At 41.7% G+C, this 14,793-nt stretch overlaps 2 protein-coding genes across 6 annotated transcripts in view; both read right to left on the bottom strand.

Moving 5' to 3' along the window:
• wdfy3 (WD repeat and FYVE domain containing 3) overlaps positions 1 to 4,059 on the bottom strand; it is a 118,569-nt gene extending 114,510 nt beyond the window's left edge. For 3 of the 4 annotated variants that reach the window (XM_072665262.1, XM_072665264.1, XM_072665265.1), the window contains exon 1: positions 3,856 to 4,059. The gene's annotated coding sequence lies outside the window, so the exon portion shown is untranslated. Of the gene's footprint in view, positions 1 to 3,118; positions 3,279 to 3,855 lie in introns of all 4 variants that reach the window. The other variant, XM_072665263.1, reaches the window with a different exon arrangement.
• A 1,832-nt stretch (positions 4,060 to 5,891) lies between these two features.
• On the bottom strand, positions 5,892 to 14,120 carry LOC140541961 (uncharacterized). Of its 2 annotated transcripts, none has more exons than XM_072664775.1 (9): positions 13,929 to 14,120; positions 13,475 to 13,514; positions 12,471 to 12,620; positions 11,158 to 11,278; positions 10,665 to 10,877; positions 9,607 to 9,690; positions 8,236 to 8,377; positions 7,912 to 8,074; positions 5,892 to 6,828 (listed from the first exon to the last, which is right to left on the bottom strand). In XM_072664775.1, coding segments are annotated over exons 2-9 (1,110 nt in total). In that variant the 5' UTR covers positions 13,477 to 13,514; positions 13,929 to 14,120; the 3' UTR covers positions 5,892 to 6,593. The 2 variants fall into 2 exon arrangements, with proteins under 2 accessions (XP_072520876.1, XP_072520875.1); XM_072664774.1 differs by having other exon boundaries at positions 13,475 to 13,510.
• Positions 14,121 to 14,793: the final 673 nt, after the last annotated feature.

Raw genomic sequence — 14,793 nt, 5'->3', positions numbered from 1 at the left:
TTCCTCAGTAGAGGCTCAGATCCGGATCTCTGCGTTGAATTCAACTTAAAGACGAAGCATTTCTTTAATATTTTAAGCAAGATCTTTTACAGTTTTACAAAAAAAAAAAATCACAAAAAAAGGAAACATTTGGGCAACCCGCATGATCAGAACTTCTGTGAGATTCTTGGCCCACCTTGCACGAACCGCTTATTTGAGGTCTGTCCACAGATTTGTAATGATGTTTAGGTCAGGGGACTGTGAGGGCCATGGGTAAACCTTCAACTTGCTCCTCCTCTTGCTCCTTCTTGGTAGTCCATTGTGGATCATTAGCCTGCTGTAGAGGCCATCCTTGGTTCACCTTCAGCGTATTTACAGATGGTGTGACATTTGCTTCCAGAATTTGTTGGTTTTTAAATGAAGCCATTCGTTCTTCTGCCAGTGAACTGCCTAAAGCATGGTCGCTCCTTCCCGAAGTTTAACAGCTGGAGAGGGTTTCATTTCCCAAAATATTCCTCTAAAAACTGACACTAAATTTAGCTGTGAGGATGGAGGATGACTACTAGAGCAGTAGCATCATCACTCTATGGCCTAATACATCTTCATAAAAGGTCTTTTGCAGTTCAACAAGGGTTTCGTTGTGCATTTCTAATAATTACACAAACAGTTGTCTCTAAAGGTTTTGTGGGTCTTCTGGACCTCAGCTTGACCTCCACCCATTCCTTTTAACTGCCATTACTTAATTACAGTATAAACTGAGGAAATGGCTACCTGGACATGCCTTGCTGTCTTCTCATAGGCTTCTCCTGCTTTGTGGGTATCAATTATTTAATTTTCCAGAGTATTATGCAGCTGCTTAGAGGAGCCCAAGGCTGTGGAACAAGGTTTGAGGAGTAAGAGACAATACACAGCTTTGACATTTGCATCACCTGTCATTTCCTAACACTGTTTACTTCCAAGCCATAACCAAGCTAACTGAGACCTGGGGCCTCGCTCTCAGTTGTCTGTTTGAATCTTGTTTGATGCCAACGCGGCATCACCGGGCAGCCGACGCGCTCAGAGGAGGGCCTCCAGCTCCACAACACCAGCTAACAGACGCCTGTGCCAGCAAACATCAGTTTAAGAGTGATGAATGATGAGCAGTGGCAGTGCATTAGACCGCTGAGCCACTCAGGGCACAAGTAGCGTTTTTTGGTGTTTGTTTGTTACCTTATTATATATATATATATATATATATATAGATATCTGTCAGGGTCCCATGAAAATATATTAGATAAATTAATCTGAACCCCACAAGTCCTAACAATTATGCCAAAATACTCTATTAATACATCTTTGAGGGCCCCGGTCAGTCACGGGCCCCCAGAATCGTCATAAACCGTGTCCCCGATTGTAATCACAACTGTTCCCCACAACTGCACCCTAGTTTCCGTCTTCATAAGCAATGCCAAAGGTGGGTGGCATATCTGATAAATGTTGAAAGTTCCTGCCATCATCAATATCAGACAGTATCAGACAATATCAGATAGAGTTACCCCAAACATCACCTTGACTCAAAGTTCTCAGAACATCCTGAAAGAACAGCATTTCAATCTTTTCTACCAAAACCACAGCTTCCACATAAAATCTCAATCCACCACAAATCCCTCCAATTTACGCAAGGCTGTTCTCAAGAACAACGAAGCGGTACGGAAACAAGCCAGCAGGACACAGAAGCGAGAAGTGAACTTCCCTTTCGGAACTGGAAGAACAGATCAGCCCTCAAAGTATTGTTCATGCAAGAGCTAGAGCTTAGTTAACCCATCTGAGCCTAAAGTGGAAGTCCGTCTGCATTTGACAGGTTCGAGAAACGTCCAATCACCTTCAAGAAGATTTCTGAGTGTGTCAAATAACAGATCAGGCAGTTCTTAGGGTCACTCTGGGCCAAGACGCCATGCGCATCAGGGGCTCAAAGACGGAATCCGTGCAGTTACGCCACGGTCACGTGCATGCCGTTGTTGCAAGAACATTTAGGAAGACAACCTGCAGAAAAGCCAAAGAACTGACAAACTGACAACAGACTCAGACAGGAGCCACTGAAAATCACAGAGAACGAGAAAAGGAAGTGTCTCTTCAGTCTGGTTTCATAGTTCGCATTTCAAAGCTCCAGTGAGAACCTGCTGGGATTTACGAGCCAGAGTTTTGGGCTGCAACAGCAAAAGATTTGGAATAATAAAAACACTAATATGGAAATGAATAATATGTGTATTTATGATGTTAGTGAAGACCTAGGAACTGAGGCATAGACTGAAAGCCAGCATAATAGTCTAGGTGACAAGTGCTTATCTTAAGGAAGGTGCTGTAATAAAAACAGCGAACGTTCCAGCATGGCAGTTCTTAAAACCTTGTTCTCCTTTTTTTGGGAGGTTCCTTACAGGTGAATCAAAATATGATGAACGGACCAACAATAATGATCCGAAATGACTAAAACACAAACAAAAACTGTGTTACATTGATTGTGTCTTACATTCCAGCTATTTTGGAGATCCAAGGACCACAAAAACAGCAGTCTCCAGGCATCTCTGCTGCCGGCAGCAAGACACAAAAGCCTATGAATGGTCTTCCAGGCTCTTTTAAAAGTCTTTGAAGCATATATCTTATATATATATATATATATTTTTTTTTTTTCGGATGCATCTGCATTAGCAACACTGTGCCTACAAGGGACGTTTGTAGGCAACACCCCTCCCCAGAGGTACAGACACTAATATTAATCTGATCAATACTACAACATGGTGAAAAAATGATGGACTTCAAATGATGGACTTGAATGTGTGTCGAGCACAATGTTGACACAGATAGAGAGGGTTTACAGCCTTTTGTTGAGCAGCAGATTGGCTCATGGCACAGCAGCACTGGAACACCTCCAATGTTATGACTGAGATATGGAGGGGTACTGATGCAGTGACTTAGCGCATAGATGAAGGTGCTCAGGGTCTGGCAGTGCTAGCTGGCTGGGGCTCGGCTAGGTGTTGTTTTCAGACACACACACACACACACACAGCTGTTTGACCTCTCACCTGCCTGAGGAGGACAACTGGCAGAAAAATGGCAGTTCAATCTGTGGCTTTAATGAAGTAACACTCACACTGGCTCTTACCTGTGAAGACAGTCTCGCCACCAGTGCAGTGTTTATCCTCCTAATAGCAGGGTACCACCAGCCTCTCCAGCACTGGGCCCAGACAGTGCCGGAGCTGGACAGCCGGACAGCTGCCAAACACAGCTAGCTAGCTGCTACACCTTTATACAATAATTGCAGACTAAACAAAACAAAAAAAGCAGACATTTAACAAGCAGTAAAGCTGGCAGGGTTATCTAGCTATATCGCTAAATCCTGGCTATAGTCTGAACTCCCAAACACGGACACCCTTCAGGCTTTACAGTAGGTGGTGGCTACAGCCCAGTTAGCAGGCAGGCTAGCCAGCTAACTGCCGTTTAAAAGGGCATGTCACTGCTCCAGACAGCAAGTAAACAAATAGGAACACACGCTCCGCCGCATATTTAGCCATATCTGCGGGGAAACGTGGCAGTCTGCGAGCAAATAAGCCGCAAAAGCTTCCCTCCCGAGCCTGCTGCGGGTCTGTTTTCCGTCGGCTCAGCTGCGCAGGGAGATGCTAGTAGCCGCCTGGGAAGCGAGCTAGCGGGCTAACCGAGCGGTTTCCATCCCGGACTGTTCCCCTCTAAGGCGAAGCTCGTTCACCAAAAACAAGCGGGCCCCCCGTTTAACAGCGCCTTAATGATTTATGAGGAGTTTCTGCCTCTAGAAGAAGCGGCGCATGGACGGTTTTCGCCTGAACCCCCAGCTGCCCGCATATCAATGGGTGATAGATAACTTACCAGCAAAGCTGCTCAGGTCGGTGAAAACCGGGCGTTTAACGACAGCGGGTCTAAATGTACGGCGTTAACGGCGGCCTTCGTGTCCGCTTTCCATCCATATTTGACACATGACGCCAGACAGTCTGCCAAAGTGCTTCGCGTTTCTGTGAAAATCAGCTAGAAGCCATATTTAATCCTCGCCATCCCAACAACACTACCTCCTCATCCCAGCTCCACTAGCCACTTCGGCTCGGAGCTTCTGGCGAACGTTTCCCAACACTTAGCCTATCTACAGTAAACACACGGAAACACTGCCACCTGCCGGCCGCACGGAGCTGCCGTTTTAGACATGGAGGGCCTTAGACTGCCACTGTCAGAGGACTGTGATAGAAATGCTGTACTTTTGCTCTCAAAACGGGGGCCTTAGAGATTCTGGCCCATGGTTGACATGAGCTGCTGACCACCCCGGAGGTGTTGTGCTGTATTTCTACCACTGAGCTCACGGTCATGTTCTCGAACCTGCGGCCATGAATGGATGCACATGGTCAGCAACAATACTCACGCAGGCCGTGGCGATCAAGCGACGATTGATTGGTATTAACAGGCCCAAAGTAACAGGCCCACACCATTACACCACCACCTCCTCCAGCCTGGACGGTTGTCCCCCAGTTCTTCAGCTCTGTTGACCCCGTGCTGACGGCAGCCTCAGCTTTCTGTTCTTGGCTGACAGAAGTGGACCTATCTAGTAACCTGAGTATCTGCCTGAGGGTTGGACGTGTTCAGTACTCTGAGATGCATTTGTACAGAGCGGTCGTCTGGATCAGGTTGCCTAACACACCGGATCCAGTTAATGAAGGCCTTCAAGGGCAGCTAAATATTAGAGCCTGCTGTGTTGGATATGTTATAACTCTCCGGGGTGGAATGGACACCTTTGCCATAGGGCATGGAGAGCTTAATACCTACATTGTTGCTTCTGTAGAGTGTGTATGCAGATATTCTGCTGTTTCTCATAATCGGTCTCAAAAAGCCTCAAAAGCAGCTTCCACCCGCAGTCCTAAAACACTGACTGCCTGCTGGTTTTTCTCTCAGCCTCGCTCACTGGACATCTTGCTGCTTTTTCAGTGTCTTATAACACACACCACTGCTATATATTACACGATATATTAGTAAATTGTAAAACAGTAGTGTATATCATCCTGCCACTCAAAAACCTTGTATCTCCATTTTTGCCTTTGTTGAATTTTTTGGACATACAGTGAATCTGGCAGTTGTCTTTCATGTTGTGTCACAGTTTCACGGTAAATGGACAATAGGAATTCTTCAAAATGACGTAAACACAGTATTTTAAACACTGACTTCCATTTAAAGATAAGAGGGTCCCCCTCCCCCTGTAATGTCACCCCACATTTTGGGGACGATATGCTATATGCTAGTAAACTGTCCAATAAGCTGCTACAAGAAAATCAGACAGTCATTTGTTTCATTTGCAGGTAAAAGGAAATCCTTCTGAGGACATTAGCTAGATATTAAATAATCCACTTGAACCAGGATGAAGAAAGGAAAAAATGGGACCCTTGAAGATCTTGTAGACTCTCAAAACCGCCCCCTCAGCATTTGTGTTTGGGAGAGAGGAGAAAATCAGGCTCTGCTCATCCTTCCACTGTGAGAAGACCACTAAAAACTGTGGGCCGGATGTGGAGCTGCACAAGAAGCTCTTACTGGCAAGAGGAAACATCTGGAAACCAAACTGCTGAAGCAGCTGATGTTCTCAGAACAATGGACTGACCAGCCCAGAGTCTAGACCTCAACCTCTTTGAATTAGTTTGAGGCTACTGGAGTTATGCGAACCTCTAGAAAAAAGTGTTGCTGCAGAACAACACTGAACGTAAGTCTCCCTTTCTGTTAAATAAAGAAACAATATTTGAATTAGAAATGATTGAAAAATGATCAACTAATACGTATCGGTATTCTCTGCACATATACAGCCCCACAACTTGTACAAATGCACCAGAATGTCTAGGAGACACTTATCCACTACACCAGATTTACAGCTTTTTTATTATTTTGACATTTTACTTTGCAAATAAATACGTTTTGTAGATACGTGTTATATCTCTGTATTGCTGACATCTCAGTATGTTCAAAATCTGTCAATACGAATGCACAAACCTGATATGTAGAAATGGTGCAATTATCCAAACTAGTGGTTTCCAATCAGTGAATCATGGTGGTTCTGCTGGTCACTGTTATTATCTTGTGTGATTATACAGTAAAGCAAAATTCGACAGGCTACACTGATAGTTGTTCTAATTGTGGGTTATTGCATTATATACACAAGGTTGCAAAACACAGGGAACCAAAATCAATTTCTGGACTATTAAAGAAGGTTTGAAAAGCACAAAGGCCAGAATCGGAACAAAAGCTGTCAATTTTTACTTATTTATACCTTCTTATTATTGTTTATCAATTACTTTATTATCAGTGCATATGAAATACATTTCTCAATATTAGTGCAAATATGAATTCTGGACATGGAGTGGAGTTTTTCCGAAACTCTTTACATATTATAAATTATTCAGAGTCTAAATTAGAATGTCTATTATGATATAAAAACCCTTGATATAAAAATCTTGACTTAGATAGCTATACTAATGGTCACTGCAGCATTTCTATTGAAAAATGCTCGGCAAATACTGTGCAATGCTAACAAACATGGAAAACAAGCGAGCGGATTCACAGTTATGTATGCTACACACACATTAGCACGGCCTAATAAACTTGCTGAATTCCTGTTTGATGCAGTCAAATACGGTGTGATAAAAGTGCCTCTCCGGAGTCATGAGATCAGTAACTATTTTGGTGTGATCCATTCTGGGCAGGAGGTACAGGGACGCCCTGGCAGAGAGCGAAGTGAGGATCTCATAGAACTTCACTGATGACTCCACTGGAACGATGATGTCGTTGGTGCCATGGAGTAAACCTACTGGAGGAACTCTGTGGGAATCAACAGAACGGGTTTTAATGACACAACATGTACATGCAGAAGGTCCCCGGCCCCGTTCCCCCTAGCAGTTAGACTTCTTGACAATCAGGGACTGAACAGACCCCCACATGCTCACAGGTACCTCACCTGACCACCCCTCTACCTCCTTGCTGACCTTCTCATGCAATGTTTGCTGGTAAATCCTGTCACAGTATGTTAATAACAGTATCTCTGCACCGTTGTCCTCATCACACACATTCAAAATTCACATTTGAAGGGTATTAATACCCTTGAATGGTATTAAAAAGAGTTTATCCTGCTCTCTTAGCATTGGGGTAACTGTCTCTACTATCCAGAAAAGGCTTTCTACTAGATTCTGAAGAATTGCGACACCACCCTACCTCATCCCCAACTTCCCAACTCATCCTAAAAGTATTGAATGGGGCACCAACTTTCATTCCAGAGAACAAAGTTCCACTGCTTCACAGCTCAATACTGAGAGTTTTTATACCCCTCTAGCCCACACCTGGCATTAGGCAAGGTGTGATGTTAATAGGTCTGTGTTTATCTGCTCCAGATTAGTCCTATTCAATTGGCAGTTCTTCTCTACAGGGACTAAACAAGCTGTGTGTGTGTGCGTATATGCATTTGCACATCTGTGTCAGCAACGGGTGTAACCTAAAGTATCGAATGCATTCCTTGGTGTGGGGTGTCCACAAACTTTTTTTTTTTACAAATGTGTGCAGCTCGCAAGCACTGTTGTTTGGAATGTGGTGGTTTAGACTCAACAATGGTTGGCCAAGATGGATAACGTCATCCATCACAGTGTGGGTTTGGTTGCTTTGATCTTCCTGGAAAATTACTGTTTTCTTCACACTCACACGAGTAGGCCTAGCGTTCGCTCTGCTGGCGTGCTCTAACTACTTGCTGTGTTTCGCGGTAAAATGCATGCCTCTGACTCATCAGCAGTGCTCGCCTGAAGTTTCAAGCACTAACCACAATACCATCACCCACCGCAAATGTGAATGATCGTAATCTGACTGCGACACCTACACGTCCTGGAGTGATGTTTGGAGTCGGCTCTAAGATCGTACCTTTTCAACTGCTTCTTGTTCAGTTTCTGGACGAGAGCCATGGGTGAATAGTAATCAAAGTTCTCCTTGCCGTCCATGGCTTTGTGCATGGGAGAGACGTATTCGATACCTCGCGTTTTCTCGTGGTGATAATGGTCCATTATATTGTAAACGCCGCTCAAACCTGCAGTGGAAGAAAACAAGCATGAGTGAGTACAGCAGGGTGATTTGTTCAAATGCTTATTCTAGGCCCTTTGGTTATGAAAGGCAGCACTGTTGTGAAATATCAGTCGTTTGTTAAATTACAGCTCTTAGGCAAGAATAGTACAATAATAATGTGCTTACCTATGATGCCTTTAATAGAATTTGCAATTTGCCTCTGTTGGAAATGCTCAATGCCCAACTCGTCCACACCTTCTACCAGAAACAGTGCAGTCAGGGCACACAGATGAGCGCCTGCTGAATGGCCCATCAACACAACGTTGTCCTACAATCCCAAAGCAGACGACAATTACAGTTAAACCTAACTTAGAACAAATAGATAATCAGTATCTGTATCCGTTACTGTATCTGTCTCTATTGAACGGAGAGTGGGCATGGTCTAATTTGTGTTTTCAGGTAACAAAAACATGCACAATGAACATTCAAGTTAATACCTATACAGTCTTATGCAAAGGTTTGGACACCCTTGGCCTATGACACCTTTAGTAAATCAGGACTGAGAAATGTCAGCAGTCGTAGACCTTGTACTAACACTCATCAGCCATGGGCTCCTCTAAACTGTCTAAAGATTCCAAAGTTAAAGTACAGTGGATGCTCACAAGGCAGGTTAGGGCATCTACGGGAAAATAGCCATAGTTTTGCAGCCTGTGGTTTTTACAATGTGGCGTGGTTTTAAGATATGGCAGTTCAGTGGCTTAATTTATTTATTGACCTATTGATTGATTTATAGGCGCCCCCAGCAGAGATCCGCTGCCCTGTCTGAAGTGTGTGGCTGCCGTGGGCTGTACGAAGTGTTCAGTAAATATGTAAATGAGATATGTAAATATGTAAATTCTTTTGTGGATTCTGGCCATTGTGTATAGAAATATGACGCGTTGTAAAGCAGTGTACAGGTCAGACTACCTATTTTAATGAGGAAGGGGACTGGTCAGGTCTGCTGTGGAATACATACTGGCCTGAATTCACATCCACATGTTCTTTACCTGTATATTACTAATTTATTACAAAAACTGCATGAATACTTGGTTATATCCCTATTAAATACTGATGAGCAGTATTCAGTCATCATTAACATATATATTAACTTACAATATAGTACTGTGAGAAAGTCAGAAACTACCCCTCATGTATATAATGTCTAGCTAGAATGACTATTAGGTACGAGTTACACATATTTCCGCTCCAAGAACAGCAGTTGATTAAATATAGAAGCCACAAAAAATTAATATAATATAAAAAATGTTCAGTGGCTTTATTACAGCCTTTCCTTTAATACAGCTTCCATTTTCTTTTCCATTCTTTTCAAAGACGTCTGGAGGGAGATGTTTCACTTTGACTGGAAATTAGCTACATGACATGTGGTCTCAGGCCTTTTTCACAGTGCTGTATATAACTTGCATAATATGCTGTGTCATGTATAATAATACGATGCATTTTTTATATAAAAAATGACAGCAACAGACGCATTTTAGTAAACAGAAATAATCTACTTACTTTGTCCAGATTGAATGAATGCCCATTCTCTGTCACCCATATCAGACTGTCACTTATGTCTTGGACCATATTCAAAACATTCCCCTAAACAGAGTTTAAAATACATGAATAAATTGAGCAAAATAAAATACATCTTATTCACCCGTTTCTCATTATTTATTGTTGTATTAATATTGAAACTATTTTACTGGCATAAACTGAGTAGACTTTGAGAGGTATACGTTCTGTCCTCTGAACAGTAAACATTGCTCATAAAATCCACCAAGAAACATGTGAGAAAAGGGAAAATGAGGCCTTGACTAGATTAACCTGAACATGAGGCACCAGTTCCACATATACATACTCTGGATGGAGTGTTGCCAATGAACTGGAGTGCCCAATCCTGGTCCTGCTGATCTACTACCCTACAGAGTTTAACTCCTACCTTAATCTAATCTACACCTGGTCCAGTTAATGAAGGCCTTCAGGAGCATATATATATTAAAGCCAGGTGTTGTGGATCTGGACTCTACATGGTGGTAGAACACTAAGATCAGGGTTGCTGTAGAAGAATGACCTTTGCTGCCTTACCTTTATAAAGAACCACATTTAAAAGAGATATCTGTGAGCATGAATAGTTTATGGGCTGCATCTACTAAATGGGCCAAATTTTGCATTTTTCCTAAATGTCTGCCTGACTTTATGTAACACTTTCTGCTATTCTTTTCAGCTATTCTTTACATTGACTCATCATTACATGATGAAGGCACCAATAGAAATGCTAAGAAATTACTTTTTACACTGACTTCCACTGAACTTTAAGAAAGTGTATTCCTCTACCTGTAAAGCTGCTGTTTTGGACATACAGGGCTTTTGCCTGAACAGTGAAAATAACTAAATGGCCCCTGTTCTGCTTTGTGCTCCGTTCAGTCTGGGACTGAATTGTCAACTGTGAACCACTATTTCCACTGCAGTTGAACTCAAAACTGTACTTAATCCACATCCAGGAAACCTGCCCATTAAAACATACCAACATTATGAGCAATGAAGAGTGACAGGCATTAAAACCCGTAGCTTACCTTCGGATATATGGAATAATCAGGGCAAATGACAGAAGCACAAAGCTCCTTAGCCATTTGCAGAGCTAGCAGACAGTATGTTGATCTCTCTCCTGAGCCCCAGGCACCTCCGTACACAAACACTACCACTGGAATGAGCTGAGCATCTGACTGGCCCAAGCTTGGGGAATGATACAAGTCTAGCTTGTTGCCTCGGCGGCCAAAAGTGATGCCCTACGGAAAGAGAGAAAGCGGTCTATATGTAAAACTACTGAAAGAGACAGTGTCCCGGTTAATCTGCTTTAATGTAAGCAGAGGCGGGACACACTTTCTGCTGATGTTCATACATTAAGGCTCTGTCATCTCGAATAACACCACCCATCCTTATGAGCGCTGTAAAGTCTCCACTTTACATGTCTATAACACGTTCGTTACTGAGGATCACAGAGAATGAAAGGCCGATTGGTACAGGCTTCTACTTGAATGAATAACAGGAAAGAGGGAGAAGACTCACCTTCACACAGTACTTATTACTGTCGACATTCTTGTACCATGACTTCCACTGGAAATACAGTTTGCCGTACTGCAAATACTTCAGCATTTCCAGCACAGCTCTTGTCAAGCAGTATATACGCCTAAGGAATAGAGTGGTTTAAGTGGTTAAAGTCCATAAACTTTAATAAAAACTAAATCACAACTGTATCTTTTAATGTCAAACCTTCTTTAAGGCTAGAGCTGCAAAATAGTATCATTTGCTAATCATAATGGAAATACTGGTCTTTGCAGTACTGATATTGAAAAAGAGCAACATTCCCTTGTTTGGGTTTTAAAATGATGTGTTCATGTCATTTGAGCAAACTGAAATCTTCTGACTTCTTTAGGTACTTTGAAATTAGGCACAAATTATAGAATAGATGACCTATATATAGAATTATAGAATAGATGCCACAGGTATTTCTATCATTAAAAGAGCATGGGAGGATGATCTGGGTATGTGGAACGTTATACTTACTAGGATACACTCTTCTTCAGTCTGTGCTACACATTTTCGGCTCCAATTTAAAGTGGTGCACCATATGCACCCATCAAAATTCAAGCTAGCCGAAATTTTCCTCCGATGTTAACCCCACCAGTGATCGTTGTAAAACAAGCACCTGCTACACTGTTCCATATGTTTTGGCTTTGTCACTCCATTTTGGGTTTATTGGACTTATCATTTTTTTCTATTTGCTTTTTTTGATATGACAGGGGTTCATATAGATCCTCCATATAGTTCATATAGATTCTGCTTCTCTTATTGGACTATTTGGTGTTACTACAGAATACCTGTCTTTGTGTAGTAGCTAGTCTGATATAATAGCATATAAATATATGATTTTATAAATATGATATATAAAGCATCTCTTATAGCAAGATGCTTAATTCTATTAAACTGGATGAGGAATACTTCTCCTCTTTCTGGGCACTGACTAAGAGATATGATGCAATTTCTTACACCAGAGAATATCAGGTATACATTGCAAGGTTCGAATGAAGGTTCGAATGAAGGTTCAAAAGACTGAAATAGCTGAAATATTCCTTATAACTTCTGGCTGAAGCTAAACTTCTGTCGGCTAAATTATACAAAGCCGTTTCTGCAAGGGACTGAATAGCATGTCAAACTGAGTTTATGTGCCACATCAAGCTCTCATTTTAAAATAGAGAGGATTGTTTTTTCATTACATTATTTATTATACATGGATTATTTAATACAATATGGTGATAATACTGTAATTTGTGGTAAAAGGACGGTATTTTGTTCATATTGCTATGTACAGCATATCTTACCTTGGTTTCAGTGCCTCTATATACTTTTTGTAGCCTGGCTTGTTGGGCCAACCGTACAACCACTGGGCAAAAAGTGAGATGCTGTATGGAATGGCCACAAACAGAGCGCCTGCGGCTACAGGAAGGGTCACATCATACTTAATCCCGATCCTGTCAACAAATGACCAAAATGTATGAATCCTCTAGTGATTTCCTCTAGTGAATTACCAACTCAATTACAGAAAGCATTCAGGCACTCCTTTAAATGACTGAATTCATCCCTTTTTTAAGGTGCATACACTGCTGACAACTGAGCTAATCCAGACTGTACAACCTTCATTGAAAGCAGTGACAAATAAAATAGCATACTCTGGAGCAGCAGCACTTGAGCCTACGGTCACAATATCCAATTCCAAGCATCTGCCAAAGACGTCTGAAGCCCACAGGCATTAGGATCTGGATCAGTGGGATTGGGTTCTCCAGAGCTCCATCCAATAACCTTAGGATTAGTTAGACTGGTATTTATGATCCAGAATCAAATGATCCAACTTCAGAGCCTGACCTCACTAATGACCTTTTGGCTGAATGCAGTCAAATCTTCACAGCAGTGTTTCAACATCTAGTGTCAAGTTCTTTTCAGATGACTAGAAGGGATGAATGTCATTTTAATCTGGGGGATATATATATATATATATATATATATATATATATATATATATATATACAGTATTGTCCCCCCCAGTTTCCCCAAATCTATCAGGGTGGTCATCTCCAAGGCTTATTATTCAGTAACTACAGGGACTTCTGTACAAACTGGTGGGGATATTCTCTGGTAACACAAGTTTATAATAACATTTTCAGCCTGTCAGCAGCCTATAGGCTTTTTAGGGGGTTGCACCGTATAGGTATCAGTGCCTTGTTTAAAGGCCACACACTGACGTTTGTCATCTTTTTACGTAGAGATGTGCTGCAACTCAGAACATTGGATGTTTCTATTTCTCATATTAAATCATCAGATTACTCACATTTTTATGTGCAACGTGCTGGTTGTGATGGACGGGCTACCTAGACAAGGCAACAAAATAAGCAAATCAGTGAAGATCAACATGAATACTGTAGAATATAAAACCCTGGTATATGTATATCAACTGACAATCCTCTGTCTGAACTTCAGTATGAGAAGCGTAAGAATGCAACTCTATGCTGGCTCGATTTCAAATATACTGAACCATCAGGGAGGCTGATAATCCTTGATACCAATGGTACCAAAACCTTGACTTCCACTTGGGACAGGAACTCATGCCCTACAGCACCTGCCTCTACCCTAGAATTTCACTTTCTTCATCTGTTAGGTGCTGAAGCTGAGGTGCTTCACACAGAACACTACAGATTACTCATGTCCAGTCCTGTAATAGTGAAAGCAGGATGGACACCACAGCTAACGATGTTAAATTCCTCTGTATGGTGTTTACAACTCACCACAAAACGTCACGTGAGAATAAGGTCAGAAACGACAGCACCAGGCCAACGTCAAAGTGCATGAGATAAACATTTCGCAGCCCTTAGTCTGATCAAACTCCAATTAAATTAGACATTTGAATGTTTTTGTGTATGTCTAGTCTTCAGAAATGCACCTCGTCCCCTCCGAGAGAGAACACACATCCGCAGTGCTGCTGATCATGATATAGGAAGCGGTGCGAGCTGCGCCGACACACATTGGTGTACTGAGGCGCTGCATCGTTCTCCTATTGGTTCATATTTAATTAGAGGCGGGACAATGTGTAGATGCAGCGTTTCTATTGGTTTACGACATGCTCGTCAATTTGCTCTCGGCGAACAAACCGAAAGGGTCATAAATAAATAAATAAATAAATAAATAAATAAATAAATAAATAAATAAATAAATAAATCATATTTATTTAGTCACAAATTCTTAAGTATTTTTAATATATTTTCCATTGGAAATGATCAGATAATATGGTATTTACCCATATAAAATATTTAACAAACTTACGCTGATGGGACTTCCTGTCCTGTCTGCTCAGTTTGATTTTGCCTGATTTGTAGCTATTAGATAAACATGGCTCCACATGGCTTTCAGATCAGGCAAAATCAAGAATGTATAAATGATCAGAATGATCAGATGTAGTTTGCTCAGATGTCTGGTAAAAAAAACTGTTCGTTGCCTTAAGATGAAACACTGATTTTCCTTTTATAAAAAAAAAAAAAAAAAAACACATTATGATGGATCATAGCACAGCATAGCTTAGCCTAGCATAGCTTTTAACATTATGACAGTGTCCTCTCAGTCTCCAGTCAGCACAGTGTGCAGTTAGGTCGCTAA

Source organism: Salminus brasiliensis, chromosome 20 (assembly GCF_030463535.1).
Source record: "Salminus brasiliensis chromosome 20, fSalBra1.hap2, whole genome shotgun sequence".
Taxonomy (NCBI): domain Eukaryota; kingdom Metazoa; phylum Chordata; class Actinopteri; order Characiformes; family Bryconidae; genus Salminus; species Salminus brasiliensis.
This window is presented reverse-complemented; position numbering and strand designations above follow the sequence as displayed.